Source organism: Rhinolophus sinicus, chromosome 15 (genome assembly GCF_057876585.1).
Source record: "Rhinolophus sinicus isolate RSI-liver-muscle chromosome 15, RSI-T2T, whole genome shotgun sequence".
NCBI classification, from domain to species: domain Eukaryota; kingdom Metazoa; phylum Chordata; class Mammalia; order Chiroptera; family Rhinolophidae; genus Rhinolophus; species Rhinolophus sinicus.
Window position 1 is genome coordinate 40,514,433 of NC_142515.1, and position 16,180 is coordinate 40,530,612.

The following is a 16,180-nucleotide window of genomic DNA, read 5'->3' on the forward strand; positions in this document are numbered from 1 at the left end:
AGGAAGATAATTGTTAAGTATCCTTTGGAAAGAGTGACTAAAAACATCACCATTACTCTTTAGTGCAAAAAGGCTTAAGGCCCAAGGAATTCAAAGTGTTGTCATTGGACAACCTATAGCTGAAATGATTTTCTGTGAAATAGCATCTGCGGTAGGAGAATGGTCAGATTTCAAGAAAAAAAAAAGTTATTTTTCTCTCTTAATACAAGTACACCACTGTTTTATATTAATTTCCTAATTTAGGAAATTTCCAAAAGAAAGAGCTGTCCAAAAGGAACATATGGGTGCCCAATTTACATTTTCTTTTCTGTAGCAACAATCTACTCAATTCTCAAAAGGCAGAGCAGCTCCACACTGAGTGAGTATGCTCTTTGATGTCTGATTTCATCCAATATGTTCAATACCTTCTGCTCTGAATGTTTATTGTGGTGTTATTATAAGCACGCAAGTCTACAGACGTATAATTTTATAGATAGTACTGAGGCATGCTGCCTAATACCCACCAAAATAAAGTAAAATTACGTAGAAAGTCCTCTTGTTATTTCATTTAAGGGCTTAAATTTCATCCATGAAAGTTTCTTATCCAAACTAGTTTCCTACGGCCAGCCTTTGTACATCATAAAGTGTTGCTCTTAATTAAAATGTTAAGGACATCAAGCTAGATCTGCATTGATTTACACTGATTTACATATGATACTGATTTTTGTAAAGGTTGGTTAGATTAGAGGTATGCTATAAGGTCAAAGTTCAGAGAGGATCTATCTGGTCCACACCCTTGTTTGACTTAATTAGGACCCAATCACCCCAATATAGGAAACATTAAAATCACAGAAAAACAAAGGAGGCCCTGGTTTAATTAAAGGGTCTTTTCTTTGTTAACACCACTATGGAGACTTGTCCATTTAAAATACTTTGGTAGTTAAGATAAAATATCATTTGAAATATACTTTGCTTTTTTTGGTACCTTCTAGTATAAAGAAAGAGAAGGAAAAAATAGTGAGAGATGTCATTTGACATGGCAGTTTGAAAGTGTTGCTGTATTTAGTACAAAGTATTAAGGACTAAATCAGAGTAGAGTTCTTTATAGTCACAGTTTAATTACTCCACCTGATTTCTTTCTCAGGGTAGGCCTACATGATTCCTGGAATGTTAAGTGATATAAGAAAGAGTTAATCAACTTAAGACCTAAGAGCAAGGCAATGATGAGGATTAGTTTAAAATAATATGTACGAATTGTTAGTTTATAGAGCCTCAGTTTTTAAGATCAGAATTTGATATTGCCCGATGTTGTTTTTATTTTCAAGATAAGGAGGATTTTTACATTTAAGGAAGGTGAGGACACTTTTTACACTATTTCTTGTTGGCTATTAAATATTGCCTACAGGGTAAAATTTCACTCAGGCAGTGATGCTGTCTTTCTTTCTTTCTTTCTTTTTTTTTTTTTTAAAGATTTTATTGGGGAAGGGGAACAGGACTTTATTGGGGAACAGTGTGTACTTTCAGGACTTTTTTCCAAGTCAAGTTGTTGTCCTTTCAGTCTTAGTTGTGGAGGGCGCAGCTCAGCTCCAGGTCCAGTTGCGCGTTAGTAGTTGCAGGGAGCGCAGCCCACCATCCCTTGAGGGTGTTGAACCGGCAACCTTGTGGTTGAGAGGACATGCTCCAACCAACTGAGCCATCCGGGAGCTCAGCGGCAGCTCAGCTCAAGGTGCGGTGTTCAACTTTAGTTGCAGGGGGCGCTGCCCACTATCCCTTGTGGGAGTCGAGGAATTGAACTGGCAACCTTGTGGTTGAGAGGATGCACTCCAACCAACTGGATGCTGTCTTTCTTGAATATTAATATTTCTGTGATATTTTAATGTGCTCCCACCTAAATGGAAGTTAATCTCATGTCATGGCAGTATGGCTTGTTCTTGAGAAGAGCTCCTGTTGAAAAGTTGCTACCAGGAATGATCACAGAAACTCCATTCGGCTGCATGGCCATCTCATTACTTATTCTGTCCACGGAACAAGGCAGTTCAGAAGGCATATGGGGACAGGTGTCCAGATGAAGGGAGACATGCTCTGCTGTGAGCTGTGTGGCAGGGCGTGCCAAGCACAGCTGCAAGGACCTGGGAGAACTTTACAGCCTGTGATCTTCTCTTTCACTTCATCATCACTAGGGAATGTGTACAAATTGAAATCAAATGTGATTCGGATTTTACTCGAGCGGCAGTTTCTCCCAGACAATACAGAGAAAGTTTAACACTATGGCTGCTCTAAACATTATTCAAGAATGCGCACAATGTTTAAAAGAAGGAAGTTTATTTTTATTTTTCATCCCTGGCCGGGGCAGGGGGAGGAAATGAAATGGATTCAAGAGTTGTCCCACTATCTCCGAGCTTAACACTAGTTATTTTTCCAGTAAAAAGTTATAGGGGCGTTGAAAAAAATAAACATAGGTTTAAAAGCCTCTCTTGTAGTCAGCCAGTCTATCTCTCTCTCAAAATACTATACTTGTCAATATTCAATTTTGTATCTTTCCTTTCTGGAAAATGTTATTACTCCAAGTGAACTCTCATAAGGAATCAGAATAAGTGGCATAGACCAAGTAACAAAGGTCCAACCACAGGGAGCTGGAAAGGAACTGGCCCAAATATACAAGAAATCATAGGGTTGGAAGCACTGCGCAGTGTCTTTTCCATGATACTGATATTTAATGACATCCGAGCTGCCATTGCTATGGCTGTAGTAACAAGGGAAGAAATTATTGAAATTCTGTGGACCCATAAAATATAGCAGGCTTCTGTTATCCAAAGATAATCAGTACTGAAAAAGGCTCGGGAAATCAAATGCTCTTAACATGCAGATAAAAGGGCCATAGTAAAGAATGAAAAAAGTTTGACTGAGACTTCATCTTGAAAGATAAAACTAGAAATTGTAAAAGCAAGTTTAGATGATTTAACAAAATGTAGGTTATAACTGCATTCATGTACACGTGCTCAGGATGAACAAAGACTAAACCAAATATGATTTTTGTGGAAAACAGTGAGTATAAGTTTCCAACAAAATTGTATAATAGCTTGACATCCTTCACTTGACTTTTTTATTTTTTTCACAGCAGAAGCAAGAAGATAGATTTTTGCAAAAGTATTTGAGAACCAAAAGCCTCACTTAATTTTTGTGCCATCTAATGTTCTGATTTTTAATCATTCTCATTTGAAACACCTATCGGAAACATCCTCATTTTTCCCACACTGTCTGGTCTAATGCTGCCTGAAAGCCACATTCCCACAGCTTAGCTGTGCAGTTCTCCCCCATCACTTTTCCTGACTTCATCAAATACTGTTTCATCTTTTGCAAAACTCGCAATTTTGTTCTCTAATCAATGTGTTGAGTAACCAACACCCTGAGGGAGACACTGACAAACCGGAATAGATGTCAGCATTCAATTGGAAGGAATGTTTGAGTAGGGACCAACTTTAAAAATGGTCAAGTCCTTAGTGAAGATTTGTGTTATGATGATTGCTTTCCTAAACAACCTCATGTCCACGGGGACTCAAATAATGAACAATTTGGATAACGAGGACCTACAATAAAGTTAATTCTTTTAGGCTCAAAATCTATCAAATGATAATCTATTGGTGTTCTCAGAACTTCATACAAGACTCTCAGAACTTATCAGAGGACCTACTGAACGAATTATTAGTATATATTCATTACAAAGAATATGGAAATTTTAAAGTTTGGGCATTTTTAAAGTTTATTCTGTTTGGCTTTTTTCTTTTTAATCTGTTTCAAGGAACAACAATGATGCCTTAATAAACAGGAATTAAGTGGGGTCTACCCCTTTTCAACTAGATAAAGCACTGATATATTCTGAACTTCTAAGGGCATCTCCATTTCCTTTGTAGGTTAATAAATACTGAGACTGGATCTGAACTAGCATTATGAAATAGTAGAAGACTGTGTATCACAGACATCCCCAAACATTCATATCTATGACTACTAATTATACATAGATGGAAGACTTTTAAAAAATCTCTACCTCTCACACATTTGTACTGCAGATGAGGATATATATGAATTTAAATAATCTGCACTAAATGAACTATTCATTGACCATGCTCTTAAATATCGTATTCTTAGAGGCTATGTGAACCAAGCAAACACCTGATCCAGAGAACATTATTTGCACATTATAATAACAAAATTACTTTGCAATACGGGTGTTGGTTTACCTGAGATTGTGCATTGACGTTGGCTCCATTTGTAACCAAGACTTTTACCACCTCTGCTTGCCCGGCCAACGATGCTATATGCAATGCTGTGTTTCCTTTCTGTAAAATGAAAAGCAAGACACATCAACTCTCCCATCTTTCTCTCTCTGTTTTGACAATTTACAAAATATCGAATCTCTCTGTTTTAAATTCCCCAAGGAGAACCAAGTTGACAAGTATTTCATGAGAAACAAGCCCTGATTCTTATCAAGGCCTGAATCCTCACTGAATTTGGCAAGTGGTAAAAAGCATTAAGTGTGTTATACTTACCTTGGTAGCTGCGTCCACATTGGCTTCTCGCTGCAGCAGTTCAGAAACAACTTCTACATGGCCTTCTTTGGAAGCAAGATGGAGTGCGTTCAACCCATTCTGATTAAAAGCGAAGGGAAAGCGTTACTCAGCAGGTTGAAAACACAGCAGGAAACAGTCTATGAAGATATCTGAAGATATCCCACCAGCAATCACTTGCTTACGTGCAGTGTAGGAACTTGAATTAGGAATAAAAGCACTTGAAAATTAGGTGGGCTCTTGTGATATCATTGCTTACTAAATTTTAGGAATTACTAAAAGACACATAGCTACATTTATGACACACCTCTAAGAAAGCAGAGAATAATTTGATAATTCAAGCTGATGAAATTGAATGAAAAAACTGGCAAAAAAGAGGAAGTCTTGGTAGGTAATATCTAATGAAAGATTTAAGGAATTTAAAGTCTGGATCTTTAAAATTTAAACTGAAAAATAAACAACAACAATAACCACAACTAACCTGATTGCAAATGTTGATGTCAACTCCATTTTTTATGTAGTCAAGGGCTTTTTCTAAGTGTCCAGCTCGAGCTGCTCTTAAGTAACTTGCATTGGCATCAGACTAAAATAAAAAACAAAACAAAAACATTTTGATGAAAAATTAAACTAACATCTATGTTTGTAACTACATGGCGTGTAGTCCAAACGAAAAGAAAAAAAAAGAGGAAAACATTTTAAAATTGAACTGCAGGCAACCCTGGTTTCATTGCACTTCACAGATGTTTCTTTTTTTTTTACATTGAAGGCATGAGCCACCACCAGCAAAAACGATTATGACTTGCTTTATTGCAATACTCGCTTTACTAGTGGTCTGGAACAGAATCCGCAAAATCTCCTAAAGATGCCTATAGCATATTTCCAACATGAAAATACTAATAAAAGGTCTTTGTAAAGTCACCAAGAAGAGGACAAATTTTTTAAACGTTAGTTTCAAGTATACAAAGTTACCCCTCACGCTATGTTATAACTGACTCTGAAGTGAAAGAGAGCATTTTCCATATTGTGTGGGAACCTTAAATCAATGTACAATTTCCTGCGAGTAAAGAGAAATCCTGTAACTTCCTAGCGGTTCCACTATGAAAAGCTTACTATTTTATTGTATCAGAAAGTTAACATTTCTTCCATTCTTTTGTTTCTAACTATTACAACCAATTTTGCAATTAATAGCTTCACAAATAAATTAGTGTAACGACATTAAATGTAACAGGAATCTGTGGGTAATGGTGTTCCCTTGGATTTTCCTACAGGACACAGCCATGGGTCAGAACATAGATTGCATTTGAAAAGCATTTATAAATGTCTACACAGACTATGAAGTATGCTTTCCATATATTTTCAAGCTAGCTAAGGCCACACCTGGGAGAAAATTTTATTAGAAGCATTAGCAAATAAATAAATACACATAAACTTTAAAAACAAGAACCAGGAGACCAACATGGCCGGGAGACTTGCTGCCTTCTTCAAGAATGCCTGGGCCAAGGAGCCGGTACTGGTCTCATCCTTCACCATTGAGGGCCTCACTATAATTCTACTCCTTCCTCTCCCCGCACCTACACCAAATATACCCCCATGATCAACCAGGTCACACCCTACAACTTCCAGTGTCTGTCCGAGATGATGGAAACATGCCCGACCTACCCAGCCACCCCGTTTGGAGTGGCTGAAGAAGCTATGAGCAGCTCCACTGACGGGGATGTCCCCCACAAAGGCCCCCAATAAAAATGTAAAAACAAACAAAAAAAATCCCAAAACCAAGTCTGTACTCTTTTACTGAAAATTTACACCTCTGAAGTACTGCTGAACTCTAACACCTACAAGTACACAGGTGAAACCACCTCCTATTGAAATCTTTAATATGAAAAAGAAAGCGAGAGGAAAGACTGCAAAGTTGGGCTTGCACGATTTGTAAAGGAATCTTGCTCAATGTAGAACAACACAGAAGCAGGTTTTCATGAAAGGGCAGCCAAACACATCTCACTGGTTATCAATGCAATCATGCAGAGTATGCCTTCAAAAAGGAGAGTGTTTTCTTTCAGCCATTTGGTAAATACCTCCTTCAAAGCCCCTGGTCACATGCCACCTCATCTGTAAAGACTTCCCAGACCTCCCAGACAGAGTTTAATTGCTCTGTGATCCCAAAGCATTAATTTCACAGAGCTCTCTTGGCATGCAGCACACAGCATCAGAGTTTTTGGTATACCTGCCTTTCTTCCTCCCTAACTGTAAGCCCCTCAGAATAAGCAGAGGCCAGTGATTGGGTAGGCAACCTCAAGGCCACCAAGATGCCAATCTTTGAGGAATGCTAATCATCCCTGGAAATGTCATTGAGATGAAGGAAATTCTATCTCTTAGAAGGGGCTCTGGTTCTGGGTCAATTCAGTAAGAGCTGACTTGCTCAGGACCTCAAAGGAAGGACACTGCCTCCACGGTCTCCATCCTCTCTATTTACAGCAGTTGGCCTCTGTCTGAGGGAATATTGCTTCCACTAAATCAGGGCTTTTCAACCTCGGCACTATTGGCATTACGAAGGGAGTAATTCTTTGATCAGTGGGATGGTCCCATTCCTATCAATATTTACCAGTATCCCTTGCCTCTGCCAACCAGGTACCAGGAGTATCCCATTTGTAGCAACCAAAATGTCTCCAGAATTGCCAAATTTTCCTGGGGGTGGGGGATGGATGGGGCAAAATCTTCCCAGTTGAGAACCACTACTCTAAATAAATACTAAACCAATTTATTTAAAGACTGTAGGCTTCAGTAGGCTTACATCCTCGGCCTATCTAGATTGCCACATGCCCTGACCTAGCCCAAGGCAGTGACTTTATGTATAATATTTATCTTTCTGTTTCCCCTGCAATTAGAAGCATCCCTAGTACACAGAAGGTGCCTATAAATGTTCTGTGAATGAAGGAATCAATAAATAAGTAAACTGTGTGGAAATAATTGTATTAATTAAAATAGTGTCCGGAACAATACAGGAAGCTTTATCAAGCACCACCACCACCATCACTACCACGGATATTTAAGTGGAGAAACTGCTACTGACACAAAGCTGAACACCAGAGATCATTAATTAAGCCTAGACACATCTGGGAATACATATAGGAATTGCTAAAATAAAATTGGGATGTGAGTCAAGTATGTATCCTTTCATCTGAGCTGAGGATTCAGTAAGAGGAGCACAAGAGATATAGGTTCAAATCAGACCAAAGACAAACCAAGCTTCCAGGAATGTAAAGAAAAATAAAATACAGTCTTTAAAGAGGTTCAATCTTTGAGAAGGTTAGTTTTTTTGTTTGGTTTGTAAGTTTAGTTAGAACTAAATGAGCTGTGCAAGGATGGCTCATTGTACCATAAAATATCATCTTCTTTGTCTGCTCAATGACTTATCAGTGAATTTGCCCAGAAGGGCCCTGATGCTGTTCTGAGAACAAATGACATCAGGCTGCCTGGATATTTCAACAACCACCAGAGATAACAAATGAGTTATGTATCCCAAACTCTGACTTTTGAGTACATAAAAAAACAGCAGGGAAAGAAGTTCAGAGTTGTCAGAATTCAAGGAAAGCCTCTTATTGACGCCAAATCTGAAACGGTTTGGCAATTCCATACACTATCCATTTTCCTCTCAAATTTTCTCAGAATTTTCCCACCTGAAACTCTAAAGCAAAACAAACAACTTAAACCAAATCTTCTCATTCCGTGGTTCTCCACATATTTGGAGTTGGGGTTCTTTTGAGAATAACAAAAGTTATCAACAAATACCTTTCAACAATTGCACATATATACATATATATGGTGTGTATATATATATATATACACACACACCAAATGTGTAGATGTGTATATAATTTGCACACTATTTAATGAGGCTCAGGATGGCTAAGACTGCTGCATATGGATTCAGGTTTAAAAACACCTGCTCTAATGATTAAGAATTCTCGGGTGGATGTGTTCATTATATCTATTTCAACCAATGACCTTGGAATCAAGTAATTCTCAGAGGTAGCTAATTTATTACCTGAGAACTTTAGGAGGAAGAGAAAGGACAAAAATTTATTTTCTTCACTTTCACTCTTCTCAGCCCTCTGTTACATACAGACATGCTCACCACACCAATAATCACACCACACCTAATAATCAGCCACTTTATACTTCAAAGTAGAGGGCGAAAAGGAGGGCAGAAAAGATAAAGAAAAAAAGAAGAAGAGAATGAAAGTTGCCTTGAGGAAAACCAGCAATTTAGGAAGTGAAGTTATTAGTGCCCACAGGAAAAAAATACCCAAGAAGTTCCTCCCTTTACTCCCAGCCACCTGCAAGCAATACAACCACAGCTTCCTTCCACAAACATTTGTTTAGTATCAATCATGCACTAGTTGTGCCAACACCTGGCTATATGGTTGTGAGCAAAACAGACGTTGCACATATTAAGACTCACTTGTCTTCATCTCACTGTCACTTACACTTTTCCAAATCGTGTTGCTTAAGTGGGAGGGTAAATCATGGATTCTTCACTTTTCTTTTTTTCCCCAAATTCTGCCTATGATACCCATATATTTTTTGTTTATTTCCTTAATCTTAAAACTACACATTTTGCATTGGGTTCAATATCAATGGGCTGCATCTTCTAGCTGTCATTTCATCAAATAACTAGGGGCTACTCTTACCACAGACACAGTTTGGTTTTTAGTCTTGAGCATTCTTTCAAAACAATGCCTTTTAAAAGCCACTTGCAGACGAATTATTATGGAAGGTTTTAGGTCCCAGGAGAAGCTGAGCTCTGCTATGTGGAAAGTCATATAGAGAAAGGTTTTTGCCTAAGGAGTCCATTGGCACAAAATGAATATAAGCAGATTGGTCAGCATTTTTCCCCCTGGATGTTCAAAATCTGAAATAAGAATTTAGAAAATGAAAGTGTCTTTCATCATTATTTAATATCTTATCTACTTAGTCATTTTACTAGACAGGAAAGAAATATGAGCCACGAGTGCTTTTCAAGGAAATAGCTGCAAGAATAGAGTCAAGCATTGTTATGAATTAATCTAATAACTCAGCATTTCCACCTGTACTAGAATATTGATATTATTCAGCAGAAAGCTGTGATTGGAAAGAATAAGCATTTCCTAAGCGCCCAACCTCAGTATGTAAGAACTAATACTTCAAACCTCTGACTATATGCTAAATACTCTCAGAAGGACTTATAATTTAATTATATTATTATTCACTTAATATATATTAATTGTATAAGTTCTTATATTAACTTAGTCCTTATAATAGTTCTATGAAGTATAGTGGATTGAAGAGTGTCCCCCCCCTTTAAAATTCTTGTCCATTTGGAACCTCAGAATGTGACCTTATTTGGAAATAGGATCTTTGCAGTTATCATTAGTTAAAATGAGGTTGTGCTGGGTTAGAATGGGCAGTAAAACCTATGAGACGCCCTTACAATAAGAGGAGAAGATATATAAAAACTGAATCATTCTGTTGTACACCTGAAGCTAATATAATATTATATGTCAATTATATCTAATTCAATAAAAAAGAAGAGGCACACAGACACATAAGAGAGCCCATGTAAAGATGGAGGCAGAGATTAGGCTTTTGTTGCCACAAGACAAGGATCCCTAGGAGCCACCAGAAGCTGGAAGAGGCAAGGAAGAATTCTCCCCTAGAGCCGCTGCAGGGAGTGTGGCACTGCTGACACCTTAATTTTAGACTCTGGCCTCCACAACTGTGACAGAATAAATTTCTGTTTTAAGCCACCTAGTTTGTGGTGGTTTGTTATGGCAGCACGAGGAAACTAATACAAGTATGTATGATTACTAGCTCCATTTAATAGGTGAGGAAACTGAGCTTTGGCAAGGATGAATGACTTTCCCAGGGACACACAGCTTGTGAGTGGCCAGGACATGAACCCAGGTGGCTGACTCCAGAGTTGAGGCTGTTAATCATTACTCTGAGAATGGGCTTCATAAATACTGGTCTACAGTTTATGCTCAGTAACTCTTGGCTCCTTCATTCATTCATCCTCCATCAATCAGCTCATCCATGTATCTATCCACCCAACCATCGAATTAAATATGTAGGTACTTTCAGGTATATCCTCTCTAGACCACAATTCCTTAATTGAATTCATTTCAAGGCTCAAGACCAGACTAACAGTGAATTGCCAGAAGAAATGCAGATTAGAGACTCAATGAGTAGGTAACAGAGCTCTGCTCCGTTGCTTCTAAACCTCAGGGGACAATCTGTGGGCCCCATTTATTCCTGATCTACCAATCCTCTTTCTCCTTAACTTCATCTTCCCAACTATCTGGGAACCACATAAAGGGTAAGATGATCCTTTCTGTAAGCTTCCGGTTCCTTTTCTTTGCCTAGCAACATGCTCAGGGTGTGTGTGTGTGTGTGTGTGTGTGTGTGTGTGTGTGTGTGTGTGTGTGTGTGTGTGTGTGTTTGAAAGACATCTTTCCTTTCACTTTTCTACCTAGCACTCCTTGTAAGTGATGCTCTCTATGAGTTTAGTGGACTGGTTAATAGATCTGTATCCCAGCTAGTCCACTTCCTAACAGTGTTATCTTTGGCAAGTTTCTTAACATACATGTGCCTCAGTTTTCTCAGCTGTCAAATAGGGATAAAATAATCTACTATTAGAATGAAATTAGATAATTCATGTAAGGTGATTCACAGTGTGAGTCCATAGCAAGCACTCAATAAATGATTACTATTTTATTTTTAAATTATCCTGTAAACATCAAACATTTTGAAGAACTGGTTTAGGCTCATTGCTTCTATACATCCTTAGCACTGATTCCTATTTGAGTATCTGGCCATATGGCTTCTCTTAATGGTCAATAAAGTCTCTCTGTACAAAATCACCCATGACCACTTGATGACAATCATCACATTACATTATTTAATTTTAATTCCGTCCTCTCTTAATGTTGAATCACTTGACAGCACCAATCACCTTCTCTTTCTTGAAAATCTTCCCTTTAGTTTCTTTCCCCTCTTTGTTTCCTTATTGTTTTAATCCATTACTGAAAAATGGATCTTTTCCATATTCTGACCTTACATTTCTTTACTTCCTGTGCTCATTCCCAACATGACCTCATCATTATCATGACTAAACCCACCACTCTGTATGGACATTGCGTGCATCTGTATCCCAAGACATTTCCACTTCCATGTCCCACAATTTACTCACCACCACAACAAAGATAATAAATGATTAATGACAAAATATAAAGTATGTGGTACTGAAAGTAGGTATAGAGATGTGAATAATAAATTCCCATGATTTCCTTATTTCAATTTAAAGGTCCAAAGATTGTCCGAGTTGCCCAGGAATACAACTTTGGTGTGAATCTGTGACAATTTTTTATTCTTCATTCGTTTTCTCAAACCCTCTTCCAGAAAGTTACATGTAAGTATCCTATCAACTATTCTGTCTTTGGGACTTTTATAGTTTCCATTCTCCTTTAAAAAAATATTTACCATAATGCATATCATACATACAAAAGAACACATAAAACATATATAAGCAGTTTAAAGAAAAATCCTAAAAGAAATACCCACATACCCATCAAAAAAGCTCAAGAAAGAAAGTGACAAGTAGTTTTATAGACTTCCAATGAGCCCTTCCTTGACTGGCCCTCCTGAGACATCCTCTGTTCTAGTTAATCATTCTCAGGCCTTAATAGTTTTTCCACCTGTGTATATCTCACTAAGCTAAATATTATGTCGTTTAATTTTTAGCATTCTATATAAGTGGAAACATATATTATGGATTGTTCTGTGACATGATTCTTTTGTCTAATGTGTTTCTTAGAGTTTGCCATGTTGACATATGTAATGGTAGTCAATTTATCATTGGTGCTTGCGAAAGATTTCATTATGTGATTATAACATAATCTACATATCTATTGTAGAGTGGATGAATGTATTGTTTTCAGTTTGGGTCTACTATGAACTGCGCTGCCATCAACATTCTGGCCACTAGTTTTGGTGCACACAGGCAACACTTTTTGAAGCTATATATTTAAAAATAGGATCTTAAATGCTGGATCACTGGGTATGTACTTATTCAACTTTACTGGTTAATGACAAACTTTTTTCCCAAAATGATTGTACAATTTAGACTTTCTGTGATTATTGATTGTGAGCTCATATTCCTTAGAAACTAATCTCTGGGAATTCCTTTGGCCTTGGGTTAACGTTGCCAAATTCCAAAGAGGAATTTAGGGTTGCTTTTGCCAGTTGCCTAGAGGCACTATCTACTCAAGATTATATGAAAAATGAAGGTTTTGAGTTTTTATTTTAAAACTACACCGACAAATTAGACTTCAAACTGGTATAGATATGAGGGAATCCTTGTGGTTCCAAATGCTCAGGGGAGACATTTTTCCCTTCCATCTGGTGACAAATTGAGACAGGCAAGCTTTACCTATACTCTTCTGTGTGGTGGGTTTATTTCCTGTCCAACGTTATATTGGGAGCCACACCCGTTGGGGCCCACCTGTGTGTGTGTGGGAGGGAGGTTTCTCATATTAGGCTATCCACTCCGGACATGTGTAGGCTTTGTGTCCTGTGTCTAACGCAGCCACATAAAATTGGTTCTTGTTAGAAATATGCTTGACCTTTTTTTCATTTACCTTACTATTTATTTCCCCAGTTCATTTCTTAGCCATACAATACCCAGGATCATTCTAAACACCTCCAGGAGGTTGTTGTAGTCAGCACACTTTCTGTCCCTAGCTGATTGCTCAAAAAGCATTGAACACTATTTAGGAGCTCATGAGGAGCCACTGAGGCTTCTGAGAAAATCCTGACAAGGATGATAGCTGCAATTTAGTGCATGCCTGCTATAGATCAGGGTCCTCACTAAGCATTATATTCTTGTTATTACTAGTATTCATGCATTATTATTATTTATTTCTTAAAAAATTCTATCAAGATGGGAATCTTCATTACAGATGCAAAAACTGAGTCTCATAAGTGTTAAGTGGCTAATAAGTAAGCAGGAAGGATTGAAACCCACAACCTTCTGCTAATAAGCCCAGCTCGTTTTTCAATACCCGTGTTTCTGCACACCGAGACCAAGAACACTCTGAGTAAGTAGAGTTCCACATGCCTATCTGCAGTTTCATCCCAAGTAGATCTACTTTGACATGTTTAACTATTGACATTCAATGACATGCTTCATTTATAAAAATGTTTCTGTTTTAAACCACAGCATTCAATCGACTTCTCTGGCATAGTCTCTGAGGCCCTTTAAAACCTGCCCCAAAGAAACACGTCCAGCTTGTACTAAAACATGAATACTGATATTGAAGGCAATCCAAATGGCATATTATTCCTCAAGGGCTTATGATTTCCTGATAGGTCCCATATTTTCCGGGCACTCACACTTCACCCAGGACACCCCTTTGCCAGTAATGCTCACTACCACTGCTTGCTCCCCACCCTCTACCAAGAGAGTCACCCGCTAAATCCCAGGTCCAGCGCATATGTCACTTCCTCTTTCCTATTTTCCCTGATAAACACTGGGTATGACCCCTTCTCTCTCAGCTGTTCTGATTCTTGTAATTATGTAATTTAATTTGGTATTAAACTATGAAACAGTATATAGAGAAAGAGTACTTTTATGAAAATGAAATTAAATTCTTTGGAAAGACTTATTAGGAAGAAGTTCCTAAAAATGTTGCTGCTGAATCAGATATGGATGAGATGACTGTAAAGAATGAAAAATCAGAAAAATCCAGAAAGATGCTATGTTCCGATTACTTCACAGAACACTTTAATTTTTAGCTTTCCATGAAACATACAGAAACTGGGACTCTCAGAAAAAGCATTAGTGTTATGGAAGGATGACATGAGCTCCAGTCGGCAGACCCACACTCAGAGAAAAGGCCTCATTTTCACCTGCTGCATTAGGCAAATGGATGCACACTTAGGTGGCTTATGGTAAAAATCAAATGTTTCACCAATACATATGCCTTTTTACTCCCGGCTACTAACCATTTAAAAAAAATAACAAAAGAACTGATATAAATCTTGCTATACAAAAGGCCTACTAACCATGCTTTCTACTTCTCAAGAAGACACCTAAGACTCTAAGACACCTCAAAGTTTCTTCCACTAAAAATTTCCTGACGAATTGCCTAGGTGGCCAGATTCAACAGATGACATTTCCTGGTTTCTGGCATCAGAAAATATGGACCAGGAAGAACACCAATTTTCTGATTTTCCCATATTGGGACATGTTAACTTAAATGTGAATGGTGGTACCAGTATATTTGTGCAGACATATCCAGGAAGTACATCAGTCTGTTTTCTTAAATCCATATTCTAAACGCCACTGTGAGGTGTGTTGAAAGTGAAATCACAAGTCTGGGACTTGAAGTAGTAAATAATACATGCTTCCTAAGTATAAAATAAAGACTAATCATCAAAGTGATATTACACTGTTTATTCCATCACCAGGATTAAGGGTTCATATTCAATAAAGGGTTCAATACCTAGCAGTAAAGCAGTAATGTCTACTTGGCCTCTACCGTGAGGATGCAGTCACTGCTTTCAATGATTTTATCATCTAATTGTGCAGACTGGAACCAGCATGTGGAATTAGAATTCACAGTAGCAGAACCTATGGAAGTTGAGAGAGTCCATGGAGGTTCATTGGGCAAAGCCATTTCTGCATTCAGGGTATAGCTGGACAAACAGCTAAGAGGAAGAGGGCACTTAGTGGGAAGAAGAAAGGAAAGTGGTTAGAGATGTAGAAATGGTAAGGAATGATGAATAGACAATCTCTACTGACGAGGAGAGTCCCTTGGGGGGGATAGTAAAAGAGAGGTTCATAGAAGATTTGGAATGGTAGACAAACGTGATTTAACTTTACCATAAAGATACCAGAAGACCGTGAAGGGTTTTGAGAAGTGGAAGGAATTCATTACATCTATATTTTAGGCCAATTAATTGATGGCAGGTTAGACTGTGGGAGGAAATGGAGACAAAAAAATATGCAGGTCAATGGATGTCAACCTACCATGTCAAGGATCTCCAGGGGATGATTAAAAACAACAACGAAACAGACACTCAGGCCCTACCTCCAGAGAGTCAATTGGTCATTCTGATAAATGAAGTTCAAGTGATTCTTTATGCAACTAGAAGTGAGAGCCATTGAATTAGGTTATGATAAAAATATGGCTGTATGTGACAGACAGGTTTGGGCGGATGGCAGGCAGAATGGAAAAGAAAGGAGTGCTGCAAGAAGCATTGTGAAAGTCTGCTGACAGACTCTTAACTTCACATAAGACACTATTAAATTCTCAATGCTAGGTTTTTACATTTTGGCTTTCATATTTGCCTCTCCCCCTTTTCTCATACTCTTCTATGGCACCCTTTCTAAAACAAAGTTTTACAACCAGAAATCAAAGATGTGAGGTTTTTGTTGGTAACATCAGCAGTAGTTGTTGGTGACTAAAATCTCAATCAGGTAAGGGACTTACACAGTATGGGGTCTGCTTATAAAAATCTCCAAATCTTCTAGAGCACTGATCTTTAATTATCGCTTGCAATGCCAAGTACAGTGTTGAAATATAAATGGAGCTGCTTTG

General features: G+C 38.0%; 1 protein-coding gene across 36 annotated transcripts in view; it reads right to left on the reverse strand.

The window, feature by feature from the left end:
• ANK3 (ankyrin 3) overlaps window positions 1-16,180 on the reverse strand; it is a 593,532-nt gene that overhangs the window by 200,816 nt on the left and 376,536 nt on the right. For all 36 annotated transcript variants that reach the window (XM_088792001.1, XM_088791998.1, XM_088792002.1 and 33 more), the window contains 3 exons: window positions 5,026-5,127; window positions 4,527-4,625; window positions 4,218-4,316 (listed from right to left, as the gene is read on the reverse strand). In XM_088792001.1, the coding sequence (XP_088648127.1) occupies window positions 4,218-4,316; window positions 4,527-4,625; window positions 5,026-5,127 (300 nt within the window). The remainder of the gene's footprint in view (window positions 1-4,217; window positions 4,317-4,526; window positions 4,626-5,025; window positions 5,128-16,180) is intronic.